This window comes from Malaclemys terrapin, chromosome 5 (assembly GCF_027887155.1).
Source record: "Malaclemys terrapin pileata isolate rMalTer1 chromosome 5, rMalTer1.hap1, whole genome shotgun sequence".
NCBI lineage: Eukaryota > Metazoa > Chordata > Testudines > Emydidae > Malaclemys > Malaclemys terrapin.
The window spans coordinates 49,748,011-49,773,626 of record NC_071509.1 but is presented as its reverse complement, the minus strand read 5'-3'; the positions used below and the strand labels follow the sequence as shown (position 1 = coordinate 49,773,626).

General features: G+C 44.1%; 1 protein-coding gene across 8 annotated transcripts in view; it reads left to right on the top strand.

The window, feature by feature from the left end:
• CORIN (corin, serine peptidase) overlaps nt 1–25,616 on the top strand; it is a 306,982-nt gene that overhangs the window by 115,380 nt on the left and 165,986 nt on the right. For all 8 annotated transcript variants that reach the window (XM_054029070.1, XM_054029074.1, XM_054029073.1 and 5 more), the window contains exon 5: nt 4,770–4,951. In XM_054029070.1, coding sequence (XP_053885045.1) covers nt 4,770–4,951 — 182 coding nt within the window. The remainder of the gene's footprint in view (nt 1–4,769; nt 4,952–25,616) is intronic.

The following is a 25,616-nucleotide window of genomic DNA, read 5'->3' as shown; positions in this document are numbered from 1 at the left end:
TGAGGCTTCTGCCCCTTGTGCAGGGCAGCTGCCAGCAGGGCCATCTGATGGGTCTGAGTGCCTACGTCAGCACACGCCTGCAGCAATTCTGCCAGGGTATACCCGGGGCGCCCGACCACTGCCTGCATGGCACGGCGGCAGTCTGCATTGGCATTTTCGTAAGCCAATTTTATCATTAGTTCAGTCTGGGCTTGCGGGTTATCAATCTGCCTCTGGACTGCCTCTTGGAGGCGGTCAATAAACTGGTGGAATGGTTCGGTGGCACCCTGCCGAGTAACCGCAAAGGACTTAGAGGACTCGCCTGCAGCGGGGACCCTGCGGAACGCGCGACGGACACACTGGCCAATGATGGGAAAAGCTACCCGGGGCGTGCCCGCCGCCTGCTCGGGGATGCTCGAAAACTGCCCTGTGCCATATAACTGCTCAGCAAGATAAGCCCCCCCACCTTGCGCTGCTGCTGCAAGCGCCTCTCGCTGGTACTCGCTATCCCACACAACGTATTGCGCGGGAGACAGCACCATGCGACACATGTCTTTCCAATCTTGGGGGAGCAAGAAGTAACCGTTTGACACACCTTCCAAGATCCCCAGGGTGAAAGTGGACCGCACCCCGGTCTCACGAACTGCCTTGCGGAGCTCGCGCAGAACTGAGTAGGGGAGAGCCTCCCAGTCCACTATCTGCCCCCCATTTCCATTATCCCGCCAAGAGACGGGAAACGCCTCGAACCCACACTTGGATTCCTCATCGGTCAAGAGACCGGCCTCACGCGCTTGCCGCACCGCCGCGGCGACAGCGCCCCCCTGCCCGACCGGTAGGCAGGGGGGCGCCGCCACGGGCGGCGGCGCAGGGAGGGTCAGCTGTGGGCAGGAGGGGGGTGGCCCATCACCTGGGGGCGAAAGGGGGACCGGCTTGGGGCTGTTGGGGCCGATCCCCTCCAGTGCCTCCTTACAACGCTGCCAGAGCAGCAGGCACTGAACTGGGGCACGGGGTTTACTATACAAGGTGATCCCAATCTGTATCCAATCAAAAAGCTGCAATGACCCGCAGTCTGGATACCAGGGGCACTGGCGATCTATTTCCCTTAGGAGGTCCTCAATATGAGCGACCGGGACAGCGACACATGATCGCTGTCGTATAATCTCTTGTAACTCTCTTGCGTGCTCCTTCTGGGCACTGGAAAGTTTCCCCCCCATACTCACGAATAAGGGGCGGCAAACAGCCGCGGGCGCGCTCGGCGTATCCAGCCGGTGAGTAGAGGGGTATCACGTCGGGGTCACCAGCTGTGGTGACGACGCAGGAAAGGAAACAGAACGCCAGGTCTGTGGTAGCTAGAGAGCTTTACAAGCCTCTTGCAAAAAGCCTCCCAGGAAAACTTTTCCTGGGGTTTTTATTTCTCTCCTTACTTTGTTTACAACTCTTCTTAGTGGTTACATTCTTGCGCATAGAAGAGCCAGGCAGTATACATGCACATAAGATAACGAACCCATCTCTTGAGCGCGTGAACACCAGCTGCGAGGGTACAATCAAATCAGCCAAATAAGTTTCCCAAACACAAACGCTGGATTGAAGGTCACTCCTGCCTCGTAGCCATGGGAGCAGTTTGCCGCGCCTGTGGACTGGCGATTCGGGAGCTATGCATCTCTACACAGTTCCATATCCAGAACATATCTCTAAACACCAGTTCCAGCTCCACAGTCAATCAGGATGCCCTGTAAACATGATAAGGGTACTGGCTGTACATATACTTCATTAGTGTTTAAAGCAGAGAAATGCCATCAGACTGATTTCAGAAACACTAGTCAACACAATAGGACAAGGGGGAAAACTGAAATCTCAGGCTCCTGTGATTTTGATCTAATACAGTTTTTATATTTATAAAATAGAAGGCTCATTCTCATAAACATGTGAGCTGATTCTCTTTCTTCCCTGCACCACTAGTAATCTGACAGCTACTGTAGCTTTTTGATCCCCAGCATAGTATCACTTTGTTATTATTGACCGGTTAACCCATTTATACACTAAACAGGAAAACACAGTGAAGTCAGCAGGAGCTGCTGAGTGCTCAGCACCTCTGAAAATCAGGCCACTTATTTAGGAGCCTATACATATGGACATGAAAATCTTGGCCTATATAGTCTCCAAACTGTAGTCACTTGGGCTGAACGCTTATTGCAGTGCTCACTCTGAGTAGCCAGACTGGGTTGTGAGTAGATGAGCAAGAGGGAAGAATCCTCTCTCACAGGCCTGGAGCATATGCAGAGCCCCTCCCTGGGGGCTCTGCTGAATTAGATCTCCATGCTGTGGGGTGGAGGACCTGCATGGTGGCAGATCGTCTGGCCAGGCCCTCTCCTTCCCCACATCCTGCACTCTGCCATGCGGATAGCTCCTAATGAGTAGGGGTTCCCAAATCAGGAATCAGGGGGTAGCCGTGTTAGTCTGTATCTACAAAAACAACAAGGAGTCTGGTGGCACCTTAAAGACTAACAGATTTATTTGGGCATAAGCTTTCGTGAGTAAAAACCTCACTTCTTCGGATGCCAAATCAGGAACCCAACCTTGCACTGAGAAACTGCACTTCCTCCGCTTCCAGGGGACCCTCCACAGCTTTAGGGGAAAGGACAGGACTTGTTCTTTAGTGATAAATAACCGCTCCCAATTACGTACATTATAAATCGCTGTGGGGTTATTTCTACTAGAATGGTTGGTATAGAGAGGTATAAGGGTTTTACTAGCATGCGTTTAGGATATGCTCATAGCTCACTCATGACAGACATGCAGGAGGAATGCTGGTCATCCCAAACCATTCAGATATGTCCTACTAAGCCATCTCCCCAGAAGTTACTCTAATATTCCAAACCCTGGAGTGGCTTTGAGCAGGAGCCATTTTTATTTGAATTGGCCTGTCAAAGAACTGTTTCCTTGTTCCCACAAACTTGGAATTTCTCCTGTAAAAATTACTCCCTTCCTGGGGACTGAGGATGAGCAAGACTCAGTTCTGGGTTGATACCAGCTATTGCATAAGCTTTAGTTTCTGACATCTTATGGTACTAGAGTTATAGAAATGTGAAGATTCCCAGCTCTCAACCGGTATACACAGTACCTGCTTTTAACCCTGGAAAGGTCTGAGATCATACTCCAAAGCCAGGATATTTCATAGGTTCCTAGAAATTACCATATTGGATCAGACCAGTGGTCCAGCTAGTCCAGTTTCTTGGCTTTGACATTGGCCACTACCAGCTGCTTCAGAGGAAGGTGCAAGAAACCTTGAAGAAATGAGTTATGGCATAGCCTGCCCGCAAGAAAAGTTTCTTCCTAATCCCCATTAGTTAGAAGCTGATTTATTTCCCCAAGCAAAAGAGTTGATATCCCTTCAAAACCCTGAACTATTTTTAATCCTTACTCTAATAATTTGAGATTCTTCTAATCCATATAAATAATCCTTTTCTGAATCCTGTTAAACTCTTGCCCTCAATGGTATCTTGCAGTGAGTTCTGTAAGCTAGTTGTGTTGTATGAAAAAACATTTCTTTTATCAGTTTTAAATTTGCCAACTTTTAATTTAATTGAATCTCCTTGTTCGGGAATTATAATGAAGGGTGCATAGAATTCCTGATTTACCTTCTCTATATCATTTACTATTTTGTATATATTCATCATTTCCTTTCTTGTTTGTATCCTCTGTAAGATAAATAGTGCCAGTTTTTTTCAGTCATTTATCATATCAGAGTTTATCTTATCACCTGTCTCTAAACTTAATCTATTGTTGCTGATATGCCTTTTTTGAGATCGGACAAAGTATTCCAGATGAGGGTATACCTCTATTTTATATAATGGTGTTATCACATTTTCAGTAATCTCCATCCCGTTCCTCATACAGTTTGTTTGTTTGTTTGACCACTATTGCACACTGAGCAGAGTTTCATCGAGCTGGCCACAATGATAGCCACATCTCCCTGAGCTGCTAATGCTAATTTAGAATCTAGTAACACTTCACATTATTTCTTCCCATATGTATTATTTTGTATTTGTCAGCACTGGATTTCATCTGCCATCATGTTGCCCTTTCATGTAGCTTGATTAGGTCCCTCAGATGCTTCTCACAGTTTTCTCAAGTCTTGACTAATTTTAAAAATTTTGTGTCCTCTGCAAATTTTGCTACCTCACTGATCACTTCCCTTTCCAGATCATTCATAAATGTATTAATATATAGAAAAAATAGAAAAATCTAATTAGGTCATTATTGGAGGTGTTTCATATTTATGAGTGTAATGTTTCCCTTGTTCTGATTTTATATATATATTTATATGTATGTGTGTGAGTGTGTGTCTGTATGACTAAGGAAGACCAAAGGGAAGCAGGTGTATACATACATATATGTCAGAGTGAGAAAATAAAATAGGCAAGTACAATTTCTTTAAACCTGTTACACTGTTTTTTTCAATCATGTTTAATCTTCATTGCCAGTCTGGTTTGTAGGATATTTTGGCTGCTCAGCTTGGACGGGATTGGCCTGAGTAAGAAATTGGTTTGAATTTAACTTGGATTTAAAGTTATTTTAAAAGACAGTGTAGATGGGACCTTTGATGAATAATGAGGACTTAGTTCCAGATCATTTTATCCACTTTCATATCACTCTGCATAGTTTTGTTGAACATACAATTACTCAAAAATGTTGATTTATTTTAAATTAAAAAAATAGAGAAAAAAGTAGAAATAATTTTGTAAAACAATAGATTATTTCTTTGTTTCTTTTTTCTTTCTTTCCTCCAGTCGAGGCCTCCTGCCCTGTAGATCATTTTGTGAGGCAGCAAAGGAAGGTTGTGAACCAGTTCTGGGGATGGTGAATTCTTCGTGGCCTGAGTTCCTCAGATGCTCCCAGTTCCAAAACAGAACTGAAAATGACAACACCACGAGGGTCTGTTTCTCGCCATGGCAAGAGAGAGGAAAACAACGTATGTTACTCTGTTTTAATCATCAAATTGTATTTATTAGGTTTTGTTAATAACGCATCTTTGGGTAAAGCCTTCAAAATCAAAGCTTCCAGGGGATGAAATTGTAATTATAAGATGAGGCTGGTAGTGCGGCCTGTTGTTAAGGTAGCCCAACGCTTCCCTTTATGAGAACCTGATATAAGTTGTTGTTTTGACAAACATTAACCATTTGTGCTGAAATTTTCCATGTTGTGTGCATGCTGGAGCTAATATTTTGAGGGGAGAATTTCAGCCAAAACAGTACAGCCACTTCCAAGAACAAGGCTAGGAAAAAGTAATAAAATAATAAAATGTGGTGACCTTTTCTCTGAAAAGTCTAGGACCCCCATGCTTTGGAGCAAGATCTTGAAATTTGTCATAGGGGTAGCCTTTGTGTCAGCCTCTGTAGCACTTAGACTTTTCAGTCTGAAAGACACAATGTCAAATATAGATGCCACTGTGACCAAAACAACACAATGCAAGCATATCACAATGCAATAAGTTCATGGTTCTCTATAACTTCAGTCAAAGGACAAAATGGCTTCTCAGCTGTTAAATGCCACCAATGAAATACAGGAGAGTTTTAAATCAAAATTTTTTTAGTTGCAAATGTCACAAGGGAACCTGGGTTTTTGAAAAACGTTAGCAACTTCTGACGCTGGTAGGTCTTGTAGGGAAATGAAAGCATCACTGAAGACAAGGCCACTTAGCACTCTCTCATTGCCTGGCAAACATCTCATTATGCAGCCCATTTTCTTTTCTATTTTCCATTATTATGCAGAATGTGCCCACTAAAGGCTGAAAGAGAAATTGGCTGATATAAAAATAAAGAGCTCTGGGAATTCATCTGCAGAGGTTTTAAAAAAATATTTGCATTAGTTTCACAGATGAGTTGTGAGTAAGTAAGGGAGTGAAGGTCAAGTTTTGTCACTCTTTCCTCCCACTTGATCCCTCTAACCTATCCACTACCTTGTCTGCATACTTGGAAAAAATAATATTTAAATAGCATTCTTGTGGGTCTAAAATGCACCTCCCTAACCAGGAAAATACTTCAGTTATTTTCCCTTTTTTTAGCTCTCCCTCCACCTCCCTGATATCTTATTTGCTTTTACTAGCCAAAGCTGGTGATAGTGTACTTGAAAGAATAAATAGTATGTGGTAATTTAAATAAGAAGTAAAAATGAATGCAAGGAGCTGGCGTCTATAAGCTTGAAACCTATAGGGGAGCCCTGGAATTATGTCTTAAGTAAATAGTCTAGATTGTAAAATGTTTATTTTAGAACCAACAGTGAATATAGATGGTGCTGTACTTCATACAGTGTGTGAAACCCATACAAGATACAACCCTGAATAGGCAGCAGCTGGCAAGATAGCAGCCACAAACACCTGCAGATTACATAGTTGAACATGTGCAGCTGGGTTCCAACTTCCTCATGCGTGGAGGACTCCTGTAGCCCTTTGAAGATCCTAAATTTCCCAGTTCCCCTCTTGTTCAGAGGGCCCAAAGAGATCCTGTTCTGTGCCACTTTTTCCCTGGCCTGGTATGTTTTACAGCCCTCCTGGCTTCCCAAAGTCATCTTCCCACTAACGCCCTGACTCGACTGCTCTTGCAGGTTCCACACCTAGATTCCTGCTTCTGTTCCCATATTTGCCTCCCTGCGGACATGTTAAAATCTGCACAAGTTGTCGTGGCCCTCAGTAGAATGCACTTCTGGTCCACTCCTCCTGCTGACTTCTGTTTGCAACACATCCTGTGGACTTTAGAAGGTCTGTAGGGAGGCCAACCTGAGAGTGGGAACAGGAATCAAAGTTTAGTGTCTCTAGGGCTAATGGGAGCTGACTCATGGAAACTCGGAAGCATGCAGCTCCTGATTGCTACAAGAGTTACCTGCTCTCCGCTTTCCCCCTCATGTCCAGTGATCTACAGAGTCCTCTCCTGTTGTCTTTCCCAGTTCCAAAGCTCAGGAGTACCACAGGGTATCGTGCTTCCTTTTTCCCTATGCAAGTAATGAACGTTCAAAATTGTAAAAATAACTCAGACCAAAAAAGACAATTTCCAGACAAAACCTTCATGTAGCTGGAACTCTGACTGAGAGCTCCCCACTTTCAAATGTTTAGGTTTCTTTTCTGTTAAACTTTGAACTTCCTAGGTTGCTAATGGTTGGTGTTTTTGATAACTATATCTGCATTTTTAAATTTTATTCTAATGTTATTGCTATGTACTGTCAGCTTTAACCTCAGCTTAATGATGTTTTTGTCTGGGACACTGGTTATTGTTGACATCCTGCAGTTTATTTTGACAGTCAAACAATGACACTGAATTTTAGAATAATGATTGTTATCAAGCATTGAACATTATTGCAAATACAGCAATGTGGAGCACACCATGGTGGGGTGAACGCCAGATGGTCTTAGACTGTCTTTGTATTTCCCATTTACACAGCCTCCTTGCTCTTTGCCCCCTAGTGGCCACTCTAAACAGTCACAACTAACACCACTGGGAGGATCCTGACCGGTCTTCTTAAAGGCCTTGTTCACCTTCACTCCATTTCAAATGACAAAAGATGAATATTATGCTGTTAGTATCCCTACAGTCAGTATCGTTTTCAGGATGCAAGCCTAAACATTTCTGGCAAGGTGCCAAACAATATATACAACACCCTCGCCACGCAATTTTCCGCCGGCCTGTTTTACAAAGACACTGCTGGACAACATGAAGAAACAGAGTTGGATGGAGGGAATCTAGGGTTTGTGAGGCGTGCAAAGCTGACGGCCGAGAGCAGAACGGTAGAGCTGCTGGGCTATTTACACAGCGACCTGTTTTTTCAAGAAAAACTTTTCTTAAACAGAGTGGATGTGAAAATTAAACTGACGCACAGTAAAGACGCTTTCTGTTTAATGGGCAGTGTGGCTGAAGGCTTTAAACTGCGCATTGTATCAGCGTCCCTTTTTGTGAAGAAAGTACGGCTGGCCCCGGGAGTCCGTCTGGGGCACGTGGAGGCCCTGCTTACCGCTAATGCTAAATACCCCGTGGACCGTGTGGGAATGAAAGTGTTTAGCATCCCCGTGGGCAGCAGGGTCAGTAACCAGGAGAACCTGTTCTTGGGACAGTTACCCAAAATGCTTGTCCTAGGGTTTGTGGATAACGATGCCTTTAGCGGAAGTTACGCTAAAAATCCCTTTCATTTTAAACATTACGATATTAATTTTGTGGCCTTGTATGTGGATGGTGAACAGATACCGACCAAGCCTCTGCAACAGGACTTCGAGGCAGGACGCTGTGTGAGAGAATACATGAATTTGGTACAGACAGCTGGTAAACACATGAAAGATCGTTCTCTGTTAATCGACCGTAAGGAGTTTGCACAGGGTTACACCTTGTTTGCCTTTGACCTGTCTCCCGACCAGGAATGCACTGATCACTATTTCCTGATTAAAACCGGGAACCTGAGAGCAGAAATACGTTTTGGGAAGGCTTTTACGGTTACCGTCAATATGATTGTGTATGGGGTTTTTGACAATGTCATAGAAATAAATCAGAGGAGAAACGTTCTGTTTGACTACATGTGAACATGGACACCGTGCAGCTCTCACGTGTCTTATCAACGGACCCTTACACGAAAAAGAATTTCTTAGATGTGTTCCCTTGCGATTGGCTCCCAGGAGGCAAGCTGTCTCAGAGACCCCTAGGCTTGGTGGTGAACATGCATCCACACAACCAACCGGGTGAACACTGGCTCGCCTTGTATCTGGCGGAGCGTAACTGTGGAGAGTTTTTTGACTCATATGGGCACCCCCCAAACAGTGTGGTGTTTCCTAAAAGCATTATGAAATTTTTAAACAAAAATGCCACAGACATGGTGTTTCACAATAGACAATTACAAGACCCACGCTCCGTCGCCTGCGGCTTTCACTACGTGTTTTTTTACATCATCGTAGCCAGGGTTTATCTTTTGATCGGATTTTAAAATGGTATTCTAACGACTTAGTGCAAAACGACCGGATGGTGATGAATTTTGTAAAAAAGAAAATGTAAATTCTTGGGCATGCCTAGCCTTGCTCAAATCATGTCTCAACAAGCCCAGACATGTGTATCTTGCAATGATTTTCATAGCCATGTTACCCAATAAAGCACCCCAGGTGAGGGGTTTAAAGACAATTGATGTTTGGTGGGTTTTAAAAAACAAACAAAAACAAAACAATTGAGGAAGAAGTACACAGATTTTTTTTTAAATTATAGAAATGTTTTATTTAAAGCAAAACATTACCAGGTTTTTTTTTTTAAATTTAGAATGTGAAAAACGTTACACAACTGAGCCATTCGGCTCTTTTATCCAATTTTCGTTTTTTAGACGGCAAAAAAGGGGTCACGGTTTCTTGATCCACCCCGGTGTCAGCAGTCAAGGCCTTGAAGCGTTCCAAAAGATCTCTGTTGGCCGCATTGCCCATGACGGAAGATGGTACGTTCAGTTCTGCCATGGCATTCATAAACACATCCCATCCTTTAGGTACATGTCTGCTAGGAACAGAGCGAGTCTGGGTGATGGCCCTGACTAAGTCGAGCATGTTAGAACCATTAACCACAAAACCTTTGTACACAAAAGACCCTTTATCGTTCCATGAAGAGAGGCTAAACTTTACAGCGCCGTGCTTCAAAGGTACCTAATGTACGTGAAGCAGAGCGATGCGGATAAAGGGAAAATAAGTCTGTTTCTACTGGAACAGGAACAAAGTGTGACTGCCAAACCCCCAGAAACACCAAAGAACTCAGACTCTGTTGCTCAGGAGGTGTTGGATAACGTAAATAAGCGTTATAAGAAAAATGCAATAGTATTGCTAAATAAGCTGGGCCAGGATAAAAATCTCTCTTCATGGAACGATAAAGGGTCTTTTGTGTACAAAGGTTTTGTGGTTAATGGTTCTAACATGCTCGACTTAGTCAGGGCCATCACCCAGACTCGCTCTGTTCCTAGCAGACATGTACCTAAAGGATGGGATGTGTTTATGAATGCCATGGCAGAACTGAACGTACCATCTTCCGTCATGGGCAATGCGGCCAACAGAGATCTTTTGGAACGCTTCAAGGCCTTGACTGCTGACACCGGGGTGGATCAAGAAACCGTGACCCCTTTTTTGCCGTCTAAAAAACGAAAATTGGATAAAAGAGCCGAATGGCTCAGTTGTGTAACGTTTTTCACATTCTAAATTTAAAAAAAAAAACCTGGTAATGTTTTGCTTTAAATAAAACATTTCTATAATTTAAAAAAAAATCTGTGTACTTCTTCCTCAATTGTTTTGTTTTTGTTTGTTTTTTAAAACCCACCAAACATCAATTGTCTTTAAACCCCTCACCTGGGGTGCTTTATTGGGTAACATGGCTATGAAAATCATTGCAAGATACACATGTCTGGGCTTGTTGAGACATGATTTGAGCAAGGCTAGGCATGCCCAAGAATTTACATTTTCTTTTTTACAAAATTCATCACCATCCGGTCGTTTTGCACTAAGTCGTTAGAATACCATTTTAAAATCCGATCAAAAGATAAACCCTGGCTACGATGATGTAAAAAAACACGTAGTGAAAGCCGCAGGCGACGGAGCGTGGGTCTTGTAATTGTCTATTGTGAAACACCATGTCTGTGGCATTTTTGTTTAAAAATTTCATAATGCTTTTAGGAAACACCACACTGTTTGGGGGGTGCCCATATGAGTCAAAAAACTCTCCACAGTTACGCTCCGCCAGATACAAGGCGAGCCAGTGTTCACCCGGTTGGTTGTGTGGATGCATGTTCACCACCAAGCCTAGGGGTCTCTGAGACAGCTTGCCTCCTGGGAGCCAATCGCAAGGGAACACATCTAAGAAATTCTTTTTCGTGTAAAGAGAAGAACAGGAGTACTTGTGGCACCTTAGAGACTAACAAATTTATTAGAGCATAAGCTTTCGTGGACTACAGCCCACTTCTTCTATGCATCCGAAGAAGTGGGCTGTAGTCCACGAAAGCTTATGCTCTAATAAATTTGTTAGTCTCTAAGGTGCCACAAGTACTCCTGTTCTTCTTTTTGCGGATACAGACTAACACGGCTGTTACTCTGAAATTTTTCGTGTAAGGGTCCGTTGATAAGACACGTGAGAGCTGCACGGTGTCCATGTTCACATGTAGTCAAACAGAACGTTTCTCCTCTGATTTATTTCTATGACATTGTCAAAAACCCCATACACAATCATATTGACGGTAACCGTAAAAGCCTTCCCAAAACGTATTTCTGCTCTCAGGTTCCCGGTTTTAATCAGGAAATAGTGATCAGTGCATTCCTGGTCGGGAGACAGGTCAAAGGCAAACAAGGTGTAACCCTGTGCAAACTCCTTACGGTCGATTAACAGAGAACGATCTTTCATGTGTTTACCAGCTGTCTGTACCAAATTCATGTATTCTCTCACACAGCGTCCTGCCTCGAAGTCCTGTTGCAGAGGCTTGGTCGGTATCTGTTCACCATCCACATACAAGGCCACAAAATTAATATCGTAATGTTTAAAATGAAAGGGATTTTTAGCGTAACTTCCGCTAAAGGCATCGTTATCCACAAACCCTAGGACAAGCATTTTGGGTAACTGTCCCAAGAACAGGTTCTCCTGGTTACTGACCCTGCTGCCCACGGGGATGCTAAACACTTTCATTCCCACACGGTCCACGGGGTATTTAGCATTAGCGGTAAGCAGGGCCTCCACGTGCCCCAGACGGACTCCCGGGGCCAGCCGTACTTTCTTCACAAAAAGGGACGCTGATACAATGCGCAGTTTAAAGCCTTCAGCCACACTGCCCATTAAACAGAAAGCGTCTTTACTGTGCGTCAGTTTAATTTTCACATCCACTCTGTTTAAGAAAAGTTTTTCTTGAAAAAACAGGTCGCTGTGTAAATAGCCCAGCAGCTCTACCGTTCTGCTCTCGGCCGTCAGCTTTGCACGCCTCACAAACCCTAGATTCCCTCCATCCAACTCTGTTTCTTCATGTTGTCCAGCAGTGTCTTTGTAATACAGGCCGGCGGAAAATTGCATGGCAAGGGTGTCGTCGCTGTAATTGAGCACCGATTCTATAAAGGCCCTGTAAGAGTAGCAGTTGTTGCTTTGGCTTATGAGGCGGTCTCCCAGCGTGACATCCAATTGACTGAAAATAGAGGCCACAGGGTAATTCACCAGACCCACTTCAGCGTCCATGGCGAGTTCAGTTCCGTCTCCTTTTACAATCTTGCAACACGGGCACAGCAGCGTGTTGTTTAAATCCATATAATCTATGCCATTCCCTGCTATAAAAAAGTCAATGGGGGCAGACTCCATAATGGCCGATAGAGGCAGCAACTCGATGTAGATGCTTTTCTTGATGCTGGTCTGTGTAGGGGCTATTTTAAGCAAGTCTAGTTCGGATTTGGTGCACTCTTCGGACCCGCAGTGTACAAAATGGTGGTGGTGGGAGTTCTTAGAGGAGTCACATGACCCACTTCCGGACTGGTCACCCCCGCCCCGGAAGTCACCCTGATTGGTCAAAATCTCCTCTCGGGGCGGTCCTTTCGGAACGAAACCCCTCCTGATTGGTAGAGGGTGATGGGAGGAGTTCTTAGATGGGTCACATGACACACCTTGCTTCCGGTCAGGTGGCACCTTGACCCTGGAAGTAATATCCCCATAGGGTGGGACTTCCGGTGAGGGGTGGGAGGGGTCAAGGGGCGTGGCTTAAGGGGTCAATGGGGCAGGGTTAGGGTTTGATTGATGGTAGGGTCCTTATACTACTGACTGTCTTTGTATTTCCCATTTACACAGCCTCCTTGCTCTTTGCCCCCTAGTGGCCACTCTAAACAGTCACAACTAACACCATTGGGAGGATCCTGACCGGTCTTCTTAAAGGCCTTGTTCACCTTCACTCCATTTCAAATGACAAAAGATGAATATTATGCTGTTAGTATCCCTACAGTCAATATCGTTTTCAGGATGCAAGCTTAAACATTTCTGGCAAGGTGCCAAACAATATATGTTGGTTTGCAAAGTGGTGCTGCCTCCTCCTTTGGTTATGGCCAGGAGAAACCTTTGTTTGTTTGTTTGTTTAATGAAAAGAAGTGAATGGATTTCCTAGTCTCTCTCCCCTCAGTATTCGAGAGCACACGGACCCATCATATTGGGTTTAACAAAGACTAAGCGGGAAAATGTTTGTGGAAGCCCCTTGTTAAAATACTGGTTGCACATGTCTGCTTGGACCACTTCTGTGGGACTTTAGTCCTATTCTGTTAACTATGTAGAAGGTGTATACAGAAATGTTAATAATTTATTTACTTCTGCTTTAAAAACTTTTGCGAGAGAGATTTACTGGGATCAAGGCCCTTGATAACTGTGACACCCATTAATGGATCTTAGTAGGTAAGCTGGCAAAACAGGACCAATTACCCACATGGAATATAGTACATAAGACATCTTTTCACTGCATAAATGTGTGTGAAGTTAATTGATTTTTAATTTAATTACCAGATATTTAAGGGGGAAATTTTCATTCGATGTGCAGAACATAGATTGTGTAGCACGTTTGCTCATTAGGCACCTGAGTGACATCCTCCCTTTATTCCAGTAGGGCCATGATTTGCAATGAGGGACAACTGTAGAGAAGTGTCCTATTACCAGGTAGCCTACAGAGCACACGAGCTTAAGAAGTGTAATTGTATAACAGGTCTCATTTGTTACTAAATGAGTGAATGCAGCAAGAGCTAGTACAGCAGGGAAGACATTTGATACATTATGAACTGGTCTATTGCCTTCTGTTGGTGCTGCTGTACTCTTCATTACACTGTGGTTTTACTTTTTCATGCTTTTAGTAATGTTGTTCATTAATGCTAACAATCAGTCATAAGTTTCTCTCTCATTAATGTCCTTTATTTTTGGAATGGGCTATCAAGGTTGTCTGAGGAATCACTCAGTAGCTGCAAAGTTGTGGCTGCTGCTAAGTCGTCACTTTCATGGTGTCTAGTTGAAAGCTGTATTTCTGAATCATCACCATTTGTACATTTTAATTAGACTGTCATCTCTTCTGGGTAGGGTTGTGTTTGCACAATGGATCCAGGGGCCCATAGGCATTACTTCAACAGAAATGAGCTTACAATATGGATCATGGAGTCAGTTTGCTTTCAAGTTTATGGTTCTGTGTGTGCTGCTTTCTGTGGCCTCAAAGAGAATTATGAATTTTTTTTGACAGAGTGCTGACCAGACCTTGTGGTCAATGTAGACTAGGAATAATCATGTTCAGCATGTCATCGTTGTATTCAAACACTAACATTTTGTAATGTACATAAGCCCTTAATATATCTTGTATATCCTTCCTTGATACCAGTCTTTCATTGCTGCCTAGTAATTAGCACTCTTCTCCTTTACCTTTTACTCTCCTCTGGCTCTTTCTTCTCACAATACAGCATGCTTTAGTCTCTTCTATCTTAACTCCCCCCCACACACTCTTCTTGCCTCTCCAACTATGGCCCCATCTCCCTTCCCATTTCCCCTCTAAGCTCATTGAGCAAACTGTCTACAACCACTGTCTGGAGTTCCTCTCCTCCAGTTCCAACCCAAGCCCTCCACAGTCCTGCTGCTGTTTTTTGCACTCAATTGAAACTTCCCATGCCAAAATCTCTAATGACCTCTTCCTAGCCAGATCTCAGAAACAGTACTCCATCTTCATTCTCCTTGACCTGTCAGCACCATCAACCATGCTCTTTATGAAATCTTGTCCTCCCTTAGTTTCTGTGCTGCTGACTCTCCGGGTTCTCGCCTACTTCTCTAACTATTCCTTCAGCATGTGCTTTGGAGGATCCTCCTCAATCCTCCTCTAGCTTTCTGTGGGGCCTCCACAGAGTTCTCTGCTTGGTTTCCTTCTCCTCTCTCCCTGGACTTTATCTCTTGGTAATCTCATTTGCAGACACAAATTCACCTATTGTCTCTATGCAGATGACTCACAGATCTGCCTCCCTACTCCATACCTGTCCTCTTCTGTCTAAACTAAAATCTCAGCCTGTCTCTGACATATCCTCATAGATATCTAGCCATCAGATCAAGCTCAATCTCCCTCCAAGGCCTCCCTGCTACCTCCTTTCTCGAGGACTGTAGACCACATGACCATCCTTCCCACTTAGGCCCATAACCTGGGCATCATCTTTGATTCCGACCTCAGTCTAGGTCTTCAAATTCTTTTAGAATCACATTTAAGTTGCAGCCTTTTTTATCCATCTACATGGCTAAAATTCTCATCCTAGCTCTCAACTTCTCATTTCTTGATTATTGCAAAATCCTTTTCTCTGATCTTGACTGGCAAAATGCCATCTTGCCCCATTCCTCCATTCAGAATGTTCCTGTAAAGATTTTTTTCCTAGCTTGTCACTTTGACCACACCACTTCTTTCTTTATTGTGCCAAACATATATTATTTATTTTCACTTTCAAGGCCCTTCATAGCCTATTCCCACCCTACCGATCATATCTCATTTGCAATCAAGCTGTCAACTCTTGCCTCTTTTTGCTTTCTCCCATGCTGCCCCTCATGCTTTCAAGGAGTTTCCTGTAAATGTACAAACTTCATTATTCTCCTTCAGATCCTTAAAACTCTTCAAAACTCTCCTGTGCCATAATGCCTTAAAAAAAATTACAACAGTTAGGCTGCCGGTGTGCTAAGCCTTCTGCCTGCCACGCTGACCGATATTATGTCTTCATGTAGTTGGTTCATTTCTGCATTGTCTCTTCTAAACAACATTCTTTGGAAAGGTAAGTCCCAAGAATAAATTACCCTCTGGTCACATGTTCTTGCCAGTAGCTAGAAAATAATTTGTAAAATTGCACCATAATTGCACAGACAACATTTCTAAATATAAATTGTGTGACATTAAAAGAGACTAGCTCACATGGTGGAGGGTGGCTTTACTGCTGATCAGCGCAACAGATGAGATGCAGATCAGAGACAGTGGTAGTTCTATTGCTACCCTAACACACAAAGCTTTGAAAAAAAAATTTAACTTTGAAAGCACAATAAATGCATTTTAATTCTGAGGTTATTCTAGGGCAGTGGTTGGAATTGTTGATTTGTTTTATGTTTTCTCCCCTAAATGCCCTACAGGAAAACAAAAATAAAGTTGACTCACCTCAAAGGGAGAGTACTGTATATTCATTTGCTGCACAGCAGAGGCTCTATGTTTATTGTTGTTGTACTATTAAAAACTGACGCACAAGTGGCCCATATGACAGGATGTGGGCAAGATTTTAACATTTCTGAATTATATGCCATTTCTTGGGTGGAAAACAGTTGTTCATTTTTGGACTTTTAAAATTTTACTTTGTAATTGTAAAAGATTCTATATTCCATTAGACTGTCACACTGTTATTTATTTATATTATAGTAGTATCTAGTGGCCCTCCGCTGACATGGTACAGGAAGATCAGATAAATCCTGCTTATTGCGATAGTAAAATAATTTTTTTGTAATTAGCAGTAGGACTGTGTCACGTTGTTAGCCACATTTTTCCTGGACACTTTTGCAGTTTTGTCTCAGGTGATTTCACCTCCCCCAAGTAGGGTTTTTGTGATATTTCAAAAAGTGTAGGTTTTGGATCAAAACACTCTTCCTGCTCCCATGTTTTATTGCAAATCTTCTTACAATCAAAATTTCACTTCTATTAGAGTGAAAGCTGTGGGCTAAAGTCATGGCTCATACCCCAGTGCAGAAACTACACTGCTGTTTTTTTCCCTCCATAAATTTTCTGTTTCTCTCCATTCCCCTGGCCCTGATTATTTCTCACCTTGACTCCTTCTAGCCCCAGCCTCAGTAACCCTCATCTCATCCCCCACTTCAGTCCATCCAAAATATTACCACAAAAATGATGTTCCTAGCCCACTGCTCTGACCACGTCCAACCCGCTTAAGATCCCTTCACTCGCTTCCCCTCACACACCAGATACAATTCAAGTTCCATGTCCTCATTTTTAAGGCCCTGCACAATGTGGCTATCATTACCTACCACTCTGTTCTTGTATCCTCCTTCTCCCCTCATTGCCCCATTTACTTTCGCCAGCCTGCCTGACTCACCACCCCCTTTGTGTTACATTCCCACTTCTGCACCTGTGCCCCTTCCATTTGGACTCCCCAGGAATCCCTTCCTGACCTTGTTTGTTATGCCTCCACTTCTTCCTCCTTACGTCACTCCTTAAAACACACCTCTTCTTACAAGTCCTAGTCTTCTCCTCAGATGCTCATCAGGTGTTAGTTCATCAAGAATTTATGAACAAAATTACATATGCACAAGTGGAAGCCTGGGTCTGAAAATCAGCCTGCCTGACACATCACTGGGATGTGATGTACATACCTCACACTCAGTAGGGTGACTGATTCCTTAGCTCATTCGATGGACAGAAGATTCTTCTTTGTTTAGACCAGGGGTTGGCAACCTTTCAGAAGTGGTGTGCCGAATCTTCATTTATTCACTCTAATTTAAGGTTTTACGTGCCAGTGACACATTTTAACATTTTTAGAAGGTCTCTTTCTATAAGTCTATAATATATAACTAAACTATTGTTGTATGTAAAGTAAATAAGGTTTTTAAAATGTTTAAGAAACTTCATTTAAAATTAAATTAAAATGCAGAGCTCCCCAGACCGGTGGCCAGGACCCGGGCAGTGTGAGTGCCACTGAAAATCAGCTCACGTGCCGAAAGCTCTGCATTTTAATTTAATTTTAAATGAAGTTTCTTAAACATTTTTAAAAAATTATTTACTTTACATACAACAATAGTTTAGTTATATATTATAGACTTATAGAAAGAGACCTTCTAAAGAGACCTGCCATAGGTTGCCTACCCCTGGTTTAGACCATTCTGAGGACCTTGTCTGCTGTAACACTTTCTGGAGATTCTAATCATTAACATTTCCTGTTAGCACCTAGCCTTCCTTGTGGTTATGCTGCTGTTCTTGGAGACCTAGATGACCAAACATGATACTGTCGGGTAACCTGACAGCCATCACATTACGGTTATTTCGTTAACTGAAATGTTATAGAAAGTAGAATATGTCTGTTTGTAAATCAGTGCAGACTTACTTTTAATAACAGATGTTTGCAGGCAGATCAGTTGAGTTCTAAGGGAAGTGAGTGATTTATGGGTAAATATCATGAAACTTGTGTAATTAAAAGTAACTTGGAGACTTTAACTGCTGTGTAGAGGAGATTTATTTTTGTGAACTTTTCACCGCATGCTTATCTGGATGCAGTATTTTAATTAGATTTTTTCTGGTCAGGAGTGTTCTCCAGCAAAAAAACCACTGCAGATAGCGTAGATAAGCTCCCTTCTTGGCAAAACCACAAAATTAATTGCTGTGCAAATACGGACTCTGAGCAATGTTCAGGGGACTGAAAGGGCTACATAGCTCAATAATTGGAGTGAGCTATTTAGTCTGTTTGTAGATGACACCACAGGAGTCCTTAATACATGTTAATCTGGATAAGGAGTTTTTAATAGGAACTCCACATTAAGAAGCTTAGCAAAGGGTATGTACATTTATACTATTCAAAAGTCCTACAAAACTCAAAAAGCTGTTACATACTTGAATGCCATTTTAAGGGTCATCAGTAGTGAAATAGGAGAGCCCCACCTGGAGCATCCTTCTGTGGCACAACAAATGCAGCTGCCTCAGTTTCCCTCTTTCAGAGACCCCAGAAATAGTCATTAAGACTTTCCATGTGTGTATGTTATCGTATCTTATCTATCTAAAATCCACTGCAGAGTTAATTTATTACAAGAATCCCATGCACAAATCATAATAAAAGTTCCACGACCATAGTCTGGAATTCCCAGCATAGTCCAAACAATACATATAACACACCCAGTACAGCAATAGCATCTCTCACAATGCCTCACACCACACTAGCCTTTGCTGGCTTGCTCTCCTCAGGCTTCCTAGCCCTCTGGCCTTTCCAGCCTCTCAGCACTGGCACAGGAAACTCAGCAGAGTAGCCCTTCCACTGGTTTACGGACATTCCTCTCTCTTCCAGGGAGGGGCTGCAGAGAGCTTTCTGATCTGTTTTCCCAATACAGTAAAAAACATTGTCTTAGGCTAGTGCTTTGAGCTTTCTTTTCCAGTTTGAACTATTCCATCAAGTTTCCTCTTGATAGTTGATAGCACTGTACATTATCTTGTCATGTGCACTGCAGACAATACTAAAATCACTTTTTAGTCCAAAGTATTTTTAAACAGAAAATATCCAAGATGTGCCAGATAATGGCAGGTGCATAAAGCTGTAGAAACAAGTTACTTTCCACATTGAACTAGTTCAGTGGTTCCCATACTTTAATAACCTGTGAACTCCTTTCACTAAAATGTGAAGTCTCGCAAACCTCCTCCTAAAAATGAATATTTCCAGGGATTTTCTCCTTTACCTGAGTATAAATTATAAAAGCAGTGATCTTGGAAATATAAAATTTGTTTTATGACATGTTTATTACACACTATTTATTACTATTATTATTATTATTTATCATTACAGTATTTTTATTACATTATGAAAACGGCAAGATCTCACTTTCACAGCTTGTATCACTTTGAATAAGCCTATTATAAGACAAGGCTCCTATGTTTCATCAAGGAGTATCAGATGTGAAAGAATGAAGGTATTTAAGAAGCCAACTCAAAGAGTTCCTCCTACACAAACAGGCATTCAGGTCTTGAGCAGTCCAGGCAAACAACGCACGTTACAACAAAGCTTAAACTTGTTCTTCATAATATTGTTTTTAAAACTACTAGCTGCCTATTTAATTTTAAAAACAGCAAAAAATATCCACCTCCCTTTCCATTTCTTATAAGGACTCTTGAAGTGTAAATCTCCTCAGTGTGATAGATATGCTTGCTTTGATCTGCTTAGCTCTTGGAAGTCCAGGGGCTCCGGGCTGCTGGCCCCAGGCTGCCCGGGGTCCCTAGGGATGGCTCTTTCTGCCATTAGGGAATTTTTTCCTGAGAACCCCCAGTAACATTTCATGAACCCCCAGGGTTCACAAACCCCAGTTTGGGAACCACTGAACTGGTTCAAATTTTTATTGTCTCTGACAGCCAATCTGTCTCCCTGCCACCGGCCCATAAATGTAAAGTATAAATTTAGGGAATGAACTGTTTTCAAACCAAGAGTGATTAGCAGTAGTTGGCTGTGGGCAGGTATTTCTTATTCAAAATTGTGACTTTGTTTTGTATATCCAACAATAAAAACTGTCTGATAAAGATTGTCTAAAATCAGGAAAACATTATCGTTTCTTTTCATCTTTGCATTAATTTTATATAGTGAGAGTCAGAGAGCGGGAGAAAGATATGGTGTGTGTATGTATAATATTGCTATTTTGTGGCGGGGAAGAATGACATAGTAAAATATTGCCCTGAGGGAGATAAAGTAGTTCTTGAGATTGTGGTCTGTCATGTGAAGCTGAAAGCTGAGGGCAATATTCACAATTAAGGAGTTCCCAAAGCGCAGTTTTCTCCATCAGTGACTCATACTTGATTATGTCCCTTGATTTCTTTCTCTCCCCACGTATGCCACCCCCGCCGTTTGTGTCTCTCCTTTCTCCTGCTTTCCTACTCCTTGTCTCTTTTTGTTTCCATTCTGTGCTTCCCTAGTCCCTCGCGTCTTTGTTTTTTTAGGCCACCATCATCCTATTCCTCTGCCCAAGTGGAAGGGATCCACTGTGCCCCTCTCCTATAATAGCTTTGTAGATTGAGGAGAGGGCAAATGGAGGGGTGCACAGCAGGAGCTCAAGGGCTGAATTAAATCGGCTGGAGGGCTGGATGTGGCCTGCGGGCTGTAGTTTGCCCACCCCGGCTGTAGGATCTGTAGGGGATTTTGCCCCAAGACACTGAAAGATAGAGATAAGCACCTGAAGATCCTACTAATGGAAGTGGCACTCTGGCCTCAGTCTGACCCCGGATTGGCGGACCTGGTGCCGAGTACCTCTTCTTCGGTATGCAGTGTCCTGGCACCGTCAGCATGGGGATCGGTGCTGAGTAAAGACAAAGACTCTCAGCACGGTCATGGCTCCACTCGTGGCTCACATGCCGCAGGCAGGCACCAGTCTCAATCACCGGTGCCGCAGAAGAAGAGTAGGCCAAGATGGGTCATTCCTCCCTGGCTAAACCCAAGGAGCTGACCGTTGTGAGACCCGAGTTGGGCCACACTACTTTAGCCTTGCTGCCAGATATGGTCGCGTCAACTCCTGCTCTCATGGAAGGGCGGTTGAGTCCGGACCCTTCTCGCTCGCTGAGGCCGAGCTGACAACTTCACCTCCTGTTGACCCCGGAGGCGTTTGAGGCAGCACGGGACGTGCTCCAGCTCATGGCACCGTTCTCTCCACCTAGACGGGAGTGGTAGCCCGCAGGCACCGGTCACTCCCCTGGCACCGTGAAGGGGAAAGCCCGCAATGATGGCCTGGCGGTCTCCATCCCCGGTGCACTGCTACCCGGTGCCAGAACAGGGTCAGCAACCTTGTTGGTCCCCAAGCCCTTAGCGTGGACCCTCGGTGCCCCGAAGTACCACTCCTCTGTGGTCCTCCTATTCAGAGGCCTCAGAGTCGGACTCCTATCGATCTTGTGGGAGCAGAAATAGACAGTCCAGGTCATCACGAGACCAGCACCCTTACCTGGCACCGTGGCGCACACAGTGGCAGCCCTTGGCACAGTGGCCCTTTTGGATTCCCTGGACCTTTCACCAAGGCCAAGGATGGAGCGAAGGGTCGCATGCCAGGGTGGCGTCAGTGGCCTCAGCCACTTTCATATCAACTCTGGCACCATCGGCATCGGCAGGATTGGGGGTAGCTCCATCGGTCCCTGATGCCACCATCCCAACCCCTGCAGTACTGGCGTCAGCTACGCCAGCTGCAGCGGTATCAGTGCTGACAGCCTCAGCACCAACAGCCTTGGCACCGACAGTCCCAACACCATCGGTTCCGGCATCAGCACCGGTGGCCTCGGGACCGACGCATATAGCTCCAGCATGAGAGCCACCGCACCATTCGTGTTGGGTCCCACCCAGAATCCCCAAGTGCCATGGGACCCCTTGGGCGTGGAGGAAAGGGAGCAACCACTTCTTGAGGGGGTCTCTTCCTCCTCCTCTCCAGTCAAAGCACTGGTGAGCACTTCAGTAGCCCTGGCCCTGGAGGACAACAGGGTCCTACAGCAATTGCTGAGGAGGGTTGCCCAAGGCCTGGGCATTCAGGCAGAAGAGGTAGTGGAGGATACAGATCCAATGGTGGATATCCTCACCCCTTCCGGACTGGTATGTATTGCTCTACCCCTCATAAAGACCATTGCCAACATCACAAAAACCTTGTGACAGACCCCAGCTTCGTTGCCCCCTAGGGCTAAGCGCAATGAAAGACACTATTTTGTGCCATCCAGGGACTATGAGCACTTGTATACCCATCTTCCACCCGATTCCTTGGTCGTGGACGCTACTAACCAAAACAAGCGCCAGGGCTACCAAGGCCTCTCCCTAATCAGCAGACCATTATCAGCAGGTACTGCTACAGTACATGTGAGACAATGATAAAGTTTACAGAGCTGCTGCTGCAGGACTCCCATGCTGAATTCTCGGCTCTGGTGGAGGAAGTCAAGCTCATTTCCCGAGCTTCGTTGCAGGCCACTCTGGATGGGGCTGATGCAGCTACTTGAGTGATGTCTAACGGAATTGCCATGAGAAGGAGCTTTTGGCCCTGGGTGACACCATTTGAAGTCTCAGGCAGTTTCCCATCAGCACAGCAAGGAATTGCCTGAAGCTTCTCGGATACATGGTCTCTTGTACCTATGTGCAACACGCCAGGTTCAGACTCTGGCTTCTGCAATCGTGGCTAGCCTCAGTGTATTGGCCGGCTCAGGACAGTTAGAACAGGGTAGTGACTCTGCCTCGCCTGGTCCTCGACTCCCTCCAGTGGTGGCTTGACCCACAGGTAGTGTGTGCAGGGGTCCTCAGCCATCCCTCTTGCTAGTGACGGACATGTCAGCCTTGGGCTGCGGAGCATATCGGGGAGACCTCAGGATACAATGCCTCTGGTCTCAGGAGGAATTCGCTCTCCACATCAATGTCAGAGAGCTGAGAGCAGTGCATCTGGCATGCCAGACTTTCCAAGCCCACTTGACCGGTATAGGTGTATTGTGACAAAGTTCCTCCTCTATCTTGGTGGGTCCTGCGCTTATTGGTGGATTTTCTTGCCTCAGAGATTCACCATGTGGGTTGGGGAACAGCCCAGAGACCTTCCCCTCTGGAAGAACCCACAGTCCAGGTCAATTGGGAGGTTTGGTGGGAACCCGTGCCCACCCTCTACTCTGGGTTCCAGCCCAGGGCCCTGTGGACTGCAGCTGTCTATAGTGCCTCCTGTAACAGCTGCATGACAGCTACAACTCCCTGGGCTACTTCCCCATGGCCTCCTCCAAACACCTTCCTTATTCTCACCACAGGACCTTCCTCCTGGTATCTGATGACGCTTGTGCTCCTCAGTCCTCCAGCAGCACACCCTCTCACTCTCCACTCCTTGTGCCTCTTGCTCCCAGCTTCTCACATTACAAACTGAAGTGAGCTCCTTTTAAAACCCAGGTGCCCTGATGAGCCTGCCTTAATTGATTCTAGCAGCTTCTTCTTAATTGGCTCCAGGTGTCCTAATTAGCCTGCCTGCCTTAACTGGTTCTAGCAGGTTCCTGATTACTCTAGTGCAGCCCCTTCTCTGGTCACTCAAGGAACAGAAAACTACTCATCCAGTGACCAGTATATTTGCCCTTTACCAGACTCCTGTACCCCACTGGTCTGGTCTGTCACAGTATCAGTCATGACAGACAACACCACGGTGATGTTCTATATCAACAAACAGGGGAATGCACGCTCCTCTCCCCTGTGCCAGGAAGCCATCAACTGTGGGACTTTTGTGTAGCTCATTCGATACACCTGCAAGCATTGTACCTCCTGGGAGTATAGAACGAGTTGGCGGACCATCTCAGTAGGTCCTTCAGTGACGTTGATAGCTCCAACCTGGCCCTGCCAAAACTGGTACACATCTCTCCTGGAAATGTCCGTGAAAGCCCCAGTTACCTTGCCACTCCAGCTTTTCTCCCAAAGGTTGTCTCCCAGCTTCACATCAACCAGGACATATTCCTCCCAGTGTTCTATCCTAAGCCACACTTGAGCGGCAGAGGGCATAGGCTTCACTCATTGGCTGTCCGCAGAGCGCTAGTTTTTTACATTGAAAGAACAAAACTGTTTAGGAAGTCCATTCAACTAGATTTGTATTGGTAAATGTTGGTAAAGGTCAATTTCACCGTACACATACAAACCGACAAAAATATTTCCATTTATAATAATCAAAATTTACAAACAGGCAAAGTAGAAAAAAATATGCTTGAGAACTTTTTAGTTTGATTTAAGGAATTTACTTAGTATATTTTGACATGTGATGTTGACAGTTTGTTTAAATGATTATAAAATTTAAATTTTTTCTATTTCAATATCTACAGTCATTAAATAATTACAGCCTGATGCCCCCATTGCCTGACCTCCCCATAATTTCCCTCAACCATTAAAATTTAAATAGATAAAAGTGGAAAAAGTGTTTAAAAATAAACATCAATATTATCTGTCAAAATTATATCTATATATAAAAAACCAAATTCTGCCAAGCCTACATATAAAAAACCTGATTACTCTGAAAAATAAGGGCCTAGGCATTTCAAATTGGGCACCCAAAATTAGTGGGCACTTTGACAACTTGGCCATAATCTCTCTGTGCCTCAGTTCCCCATCTGTAAAATGGGGCTAATGCTAACTAAGGTTACAGGAGTATTTTGAAAATAAAAGTATTAAGCACAGTGATGGGGGATGGTGTAAGGAGCTACCTCGCTGCTTGTAGAGGCCTTTGGAGAGTGCGGGAAGTCTTCCATCCCTCTCTACTACCTTGGGGTGCATGGGGCCTCAAAAAGGGCAGTGAGACGGTAGGACTATAGCTCCAAGCTCTTCCACATGCACCAGCTAGCAAACTTGGCTGGTCAGGCAGGGAGTAAAAAGGTGTGCCCTCACAGGAGAGTACTGGAGTGCACTGACTAGTGGCTGTTCAGAGGCACCTTGCAGTGTTCCCCAGTGGTACTAGCTCTTACTAATGTTTGTGTTAAAATAGCACAATAGAGTCCAAAACCTGTGTTTTAACGTCTTTTGTATTCTGGTCATCTTGCTGTCACAGAACTTGGAGCTATAGACATTCATTAAGACAGATGTCATATTATATTAAATGTCTCTGATTGCAGTATCTGTGACCCCATTACATAATTTTGATACAATGTTCTACCCCTCAATAGAGAGCACAGGGACTAGTGTGGGGGCCAGGATATATGACCGTATGGGAAGTGCACCTGAGAATGTGTAGAAGAGATTTTTGAATTATTCAGATACATTTTATCACAAACACATTTTTCTATACAAGTTTGTATGTTGATTTACTAACTTTAAGACTGATTTGTTTCTTGTGGAGGATGATTTAATATTCAGGGCTTCAAGATTGTGTAAGTAGGCTTTAAAAATAATGTCTTGCTGTCAACAACTAGCTCTTAACAAGTGGAAGTACTGTAGAAGACCT